Source organism: Trypanosoma equiperdum (genome assembly GCF_001457755.1).
Source record: "Trypanosoma equiperdum strain OVI genome assembly, contig: ctg_409, whole genome shotgun sequence".
In the NCBI taxonomy this organism is placed as follows: domain Eukaryota; phylum Euglenozoa; class Kinetoplastea; order Trypanosomatida; family Trypanosomatidae; genus Trypanosoma; species Trypanosoma equiperdum.
Genome location: NW_027124320.1, coordinates 20,619 through 27,214, shown reverse-complemented (window position 1 = coordinate 27,214; position 6,596 = coordinate 20,619). Strand labels below are relative to the sequence as shown.

At 40.6% G+C, this 6,596-nt stretch overlaps 1 protein-coding gene and 1 pseudogene across 2 annotated transcripts; both read left to right on the top strand.

Annotated features, from left to right (window-relative positions):
• The first annotated feature begins 440 nt into the window (after positions 1 to 440).
• On the top strand, positions 441 to 1,732 carry TEOVI_000172400:pseudogene (annotated as a pseudogene). The gene is given in 2 exon segments: positions 441 to 1,364; positions 1,367 to 1,732. Coding segments are annotated over 2 exon segments (1,290 nt in total).
• Positions 1,733 to 4,310: 2,578 nt separating this feature from the next.
• Positions 4,311 to 5,153, top strand: TEOVI_000172300 (Trypanosomal VSG domain containing protein, putative; the record flags this gene model as incomplete). The annotated part of the gene is made up of 1 exon (XM_067224912.1): positions 4,311 to 5,153. One exon carries the CDS (start codon positions 4,311 to 4,313, stop codon positions 5,151 to 5,153), a length of 843 nt encoding a protein of 280 aa, XP_067081013.1.
• Between the last annotated feature and the right edge of the window lie 1,443 nt (positions 5,154 to 6,596).

Here is a 6,596-nt window from a genome sequence, read left to right as displayed (position 1 = left end):
ACATCAAATGTATATTTCATTTCACGGATAGGACATTTTAACTAACGATGGATAACAAACCAATAACTGTAAAAGCAAAGACCAAAAGAGTTTGTGGCAACGGAATCGATGGCTTGAAAGGGTTTATTTACTGTTTTTCTACCACTGAAATCCCGCAAATCCGCTTAACAAACCACAAGCAGGTAGCTTTCGGCTTTCATTTCCGTGTTGTGGCAGGGCTGTATGGACCCAAGACAGCCTTACCCACGCCCAAGCCACTAAAATTATACAGTAAAAACTCAAAACGTACAACAAGCACAAAACCCATCTCCATCCACTCATATAAATAGATAAAAGCTGACACAAGTACGATAGAGAGGGGTATGCTAGAGGTGCAGATTCTGCTAGTACTTTTCGCCCTGCACAGTCAATCACGAACACAAGCAGCGGAAGCAAAATCGGACACAGCATCAAGCTCGGTCAACAGCCCATGTACTGAAGCAAGGTACCACCACCAGCTTGCCAAGAAACTGCAAACCACATTGGAATCAGCAACAGGCGAACTTTCAAAATACGCAAAACTTCCAACAGCGTATCGGATTGCGGCTGCGCATACTTCATCGGCTGAGCGACGAATGGCATTGACAGCGCTAGCCCTCAACGCCGATGCCACAACAGCAACGGCACTCAAAGAACTAGAAGGGAGCCGGGGAGCATACAGCCGCGCGCTAGAACTGCTAAACGCCAGAGTGGGGCGGCTACGACAGCTGCATGCACTGACTCCAACCAAGGCCACTGCAAAAAACACGCAAAAGCAGGGCGGAAAGTCGATGTTTGGCGCGGGCAGTTTACATACCTGCACAGCAGATATCGAACTAGGGGCGGCAGCCGACGGCAACTGCTCGCTTGAAACCTCAGCTCTAGGCTCGATAACGGCAGCAAACATTGACCTCCAGGCAGCCACACAGATCAAGGTGCTAGCCGAAGAGAAGATAAAATTCAAAGGGTACACGATAAAGGCAGGCACGAAGGCGGCAGAAGCCAGCGTCGACGCGGCTTCAACGAAACACCACGGTTTCTGCGGCGAAAACGACAACAAAGATAACCCAAGCGCCGCAACCAATGTGATAGCGGCAGAGCTGACGCTGAAGCAGAGCGACCACACGCCCGACGACGTTTCGTATTTCGAAAGCAACAATGAAGGCGAATGTAAAAGAGTCGCAAAAGACAGCAACTACCGTGAGGAAAGCCCGGAAACGCTAGCAGCGGCTCTCTGCGCAGTCAAAAAGACGTCATTTCCAGCCACCACAGAAAAGCACAAAATAGGGGCAGCTGCTTTGTCCAACGACGATGCGATACTGGCAATTCTATCCGAGCTAAATTCGCAGGGTCCAAGGAACCTAAAACAGAGGAAGAGAAAAAGGCCCTTATACACAAGTTTTTCTCTCAAGATCCAGCAACCTTAAAAACAGAAATAACTTACGCAGTAAAGAAAACAGAAATATCGATTAAAATGAGAGAGAAACCGATAAAAGGAACACCAATAGCACTCGCAGGCACGACCGATGGAGCCGAAGTTTTAGATTATTACCTAGGAAAGAATCTGGAAGAGAGAGCCCAGGAAAAATCTTCAGCAAGCAAACACACAGTAGCTAAAGAACAAAGCGACAAATGCACAGCGATAACCGACAAGGATAAGTGCAAAACAACAGACGGGTGCGAATTAAAAGATGGAAAGTGCCAAGCTAAAGAGGGAGTGAATATGGAAAATGATGGGAAAAACACAAACACCACAGGAAGCAATTCTATTGTCATTCATAATACCCCTATTTTTCTTGCAGCTTTGTTTATAAAGTTAAGTTTCTAAAAGGTTTTTGTCCACTTTTATAAAATCATGAAAATTTCCTAAAATGTGCCTTTTTTCGAGAATTTTCCGAAATTATATTAAATTAGATACATTTTAGTACTTTTAATGGATTTAAAAAATTACGAAAGATTTCAGAAAAAAAGAAAAACATAGTAAAATGCGTGTGACAGTGAAATGTAGATATAAAGTAGCAAGGAAGAAGTGTGTGCAAAATGGGTAATATTCTAAAAATGTAATTTCTTTTGTTTTGCTTATTTAACACATAAAAGTTAGAATAATGATAATAATAACGATAGAAGAGTGTTGTAAGTGTGTAAATTAACTTTATGATAAGAACAGTGTGGTAGAATAAATGGTTTTCAAAAGTGAAGCACTTTAAACAATGAAAAGGGTGCAATGAGAGTAGGTGAGTGGGAAAGAGGTACTATAAGATCACAAGGAATATTTGTAAAGGAAGCGCCGCCACAAAATGAAAAAGAAATGGAAACTATATATACGCAGTTTTAACCGACAATATGACGATGTTTATCAATATACACAATGAGATGATTGAGGCACAATCATGGAAAGGGAGAGTCTTTGGTACAGAAAAACTAGAGCTTTCACGTTATTTTCCAATGTATAGATGTTACTCTTAGAGTAGGGAATGAAAATATGGAATAAAATTAAAGAATATGCACTAACACAGTACAAAAAATGATAGAGAAGAATGAAATTATGCGTAACATTTACGAATAGTTGAATAGATGATAATGCAGCGATGTTGGCGAGTGTAGTTTTAACTTGATGGTTAATCGTAATGCATAGCTGTGAAGACAAGAAACACAAGAACATAAGGTAGACATTTGGTACGTATGTGATAATACCAAAATCTTCCCTTGTCATACGTTGATAAAGCCAAAAATTAAGGGGAAATATAATATAATGCGGATGGAAGTGTTAAACCTAGGACTACTGATGGATGACCGTGGACAAAAAAGAACAAATAAGCGGAAAATGCGTAGTAGTGAACGTAGAAAGCAGCGGAAAGCTTAGTTTCAGGTACGAAAAGTTCCAAAAAACAAAAAAAACACCCCGTTGCTACAGCGGTAACTTCGATAAAACAATTTAAAGGAATATTATTCTACATGAAAGTGTTTTTTGATGTCAACATTCCCAAGCATATTAACAGAGACATAGTTAGTAGTAAAAACGTGAAGACTATAAGTTGCCAAAAACCCAAAGCAGCCTGCCTGGCTCCAGTAAAATTCACAGAACAAATGCAGAAAAGAAATTGTGTGCCTGATAACCCTATTATAATGGCTTATTTAACCAGTATATGCTGGGGAACTCCGGCTACAAAGAAAAAATAACGAAAGATAAGCACTAAATCTCCAGGAATATAAATTAGTGCGATATTTTAAAGATGGGAACGGATAATATTGCAAATAAGGCCAATACACACGCGATATAGAGGTAAAATTCAATAAAGTGTGAAAATAAATGCGCAAATGAGTCTAAAAACAAAATTCAAGTGAAAAAGTTAGTTTATGGTGACCATGCTGTTTCTATAGCGTAACTGATTCTTGTAGGGCCCATATGTGGCTGAGGTTCCAGTATTTAACCAACTTGTTGCTATTTTCTTATACGAAGTGACAGAATAGTAAAATTCGTCATTGCAAATAAGCGCAGTTGTCAGCGACAATCTTCGTCAGATGGTGTGATAAAGCAGTAACACCAAAAACTTTCGTGAAACGCAGACAGACGAATAGCTAGCTACATTTCGTCTAGAGACCCTATAGCTTTACTCTAACCGATCCGTACCCTCAGCTAAGCTTATTCCGTACTTTTTAGTTGTTTATAGACAAGCACAAACACACAAAGAAAACCCCTACCAGTGACATTGCGAACATGATCCAAGTGTCGACCTTCACACACCCTAGCCACCCGGTCAAAATATCTGCCCTAGCGCTCATAACTGCTGTAGCGGCGACAAATGCCGCAGAACCAAACAGCCAAGTAAACGGAGCTGACTTCGCGGTATTTTGCACGGTCGTCAACGCAGCGGAGAATGTAAAAGAAAGCAGCGAAACGGAAAACACCATTAATCAGCTCGGTACGACCGCAACGACAATAAAAGTGTTACTAAGCAATTATGAACGGGTAAGCAAAGAAGCGTTTAAACCTCCAGAGACACAGGGAAATCAACAAGAACCAAGCTCAACAGCACAAACTTGTTATGAAGGCACAGCCGAAGACTGTACCGAAGCGCTAACTAAACTGAGACAAATGGAAGCAACAACCAAAGAAGCGATCGAAGTGGCAGAAAAAAACACAGACAGTATGCAACGACAAATAAATAAAACAATCGACAAAATAATACAGCTGGCAAGCACAGCAGAAAATCAAGCGGCCAGCAGTCAATCCGCCAAACAGCTTCTCAGCAGTAGTTTATGGAGCAGGTGTCTCAGGGAGCACGCCGAAAATGGGCGTCACCGCAACTGACAGAGCTGAATCCTGCGGCAAACGAAGCACAAACGGCGCCAAATCGGCGCCGCTCTCAACGGGCGCAACACTAGCGTGCCTATGCGCTTCAGATAGCACAGCCACCACCAACAAGGCCTGTTACGATGAAGGAGCTCAACAAGGTTTCAGCAGGCAGGCCGCAGTTGCAGTCAACGTCTGGACAGAAATCAAAGCGAAATGTAAAGCAGCAGCAGCCAACCCGAAGCGACCAACAGCAGATATAATCAGTGCCGCAGCAGCCAAAATAAGGCAGCGCCTAGCAGTGCCCGTAACCGGAACCATACCCCACGGCTATTTAGGAAGTATAAGCGGTACAGACACCACCGGGGGCTGCACAGGCAACGCGGCTGCCGACAACGGGGCATGTGCATATTTCGCCACCACCGACGGCAGCACACAAGAAAACCCAGCATGTCTAGCAACACTGGACGCAGCGGCAGAGGCATTAAGAAACGAAGAAAAAGCCGCCCAAAACAGGCCACACACGATAACAGAGGTTAAAGCGCTGAACGAAAGCCTGACCAACTTGTTAGCAATGGTAACAGTGACTGAAATACGCCCCGAAATTCTTACCGATGACAAAACTAGCGCACACGAAGCGGTCGATGCAGAACAAAGATGCAAAGCCACAGGAGATGACCAACAGAAACGTAAAGACCTAAAAGATAAGAACTGCACATTTAACAAAGAATCAAACAAGTATGAATTGAAAAAGGAGGTGAAAGAAAAACTAGAAAAAGGAAACCAAGAAACAGAAGGGAAAGATGGGAAAACTGACTGCTCTAGCCATGCTACCAAGTAGGCCTCTGAGGCAGTGAAAACTGCAGGTAAACCAACCACCTGCGGATGGAGAAGTGGGAAAGAGGGCGAGGGTAAAAAATAAAAGAGTTCAAAGATTCCATTTTCCTCTTTAATATGAAATTGGCTCTGAGTATGGCTGCTGCTTTTGTGAGATTGCTGTTTTAACGATTCTAAGGTTTTTTGCGCAATTTAATGAAATTTTAAGAAAATATGCTATTTTCAGATAATTTGCTAAATTTTGATATTTTTTAACACTTTTTGATTAAAATATGCAAATCGGTGAAATAATAAGAATTTAGAAAATATGAAATTTATTAAAATGTGCACAAAAGTGGCCCGTGGATGTAAGATAGAATTGGTGATACAGTATGGAAATAACCGCTAATATAATTTGGATTATTTTGCTTATTTTATATATATTAGTTAGGATAATAATAATAATAATAATGGTAGGAAAGTGTTGTGAATGTGAGGGTATGCGAATATTATAATAAGAGTGGTGATTAAAACGAAAGACCCGGCCGACGTAGAGCCTATTAAAAGAACGGAAGGTTTGTAATTGCACTAATTGAGTAAGAGACCGAGAGTGAACAAAGAATGTTATTAAAGGAAACGCAAAAAGGTGAGGAGGAGGAAAATGGAAAATTAGCAGCTGCAAACACTAGCATGCCCATGGCCATCATAACTATGTAGAAGATGTAGGAGATAATAAGGTAGAGGTAAAGTCCAGCATATAGACCAAATGGAATCGCTACATCTGCCACTGAAGAAGCTACATAACACAAAAAAGATACAATAATGCATAGTGAGATAATAGAATGCGCAACGCCACAAAGAGTTGCAGCAGAAAATGATACAAGGGACGTTAATTATTTACATTTCACGCAGAAATGAATATTTAATATTAAAGATATGGTTCTAGTATCAATATTAGCTGTGATTCATAAATATAAGCGAAAAGGATTCCTATGAAGGAGCCAGATGTGGGCGTAGTTATCACAAAAACATCGTGAACGTCCTAATATAAATGAAATAATCAGTACAACTGACTGCTACAATCCCCGTAACAATGCATAAATGGTAAATGTGAGGAATGCTAAACAACAGTAGAATTCATCTAAAATTTTTCGGTAACTCTTCTTCCTAAAGCTAATTTGCAAAAGAAAAGTATTAATTTCAATTAAAATATAAGTCCCTGACACTGAGCATTCGCCATTCAACACCTATATCATAACAATATCAAGGCATAACTTATGTAAACACAGTTTCACTAAATAAACATTTTAGTGCAGCAACTCATTTCTTTTATAAAGCCTTTTTAATAAATCTCTTAACTTTTAAATGAAGATCAGGGGATGAAATTTGGTGTCATAACAATTTTACTATTAACATTGCTATTACATTTAATATGACTAAGCTCAGCATCTGTTCAAGAGGATACAAC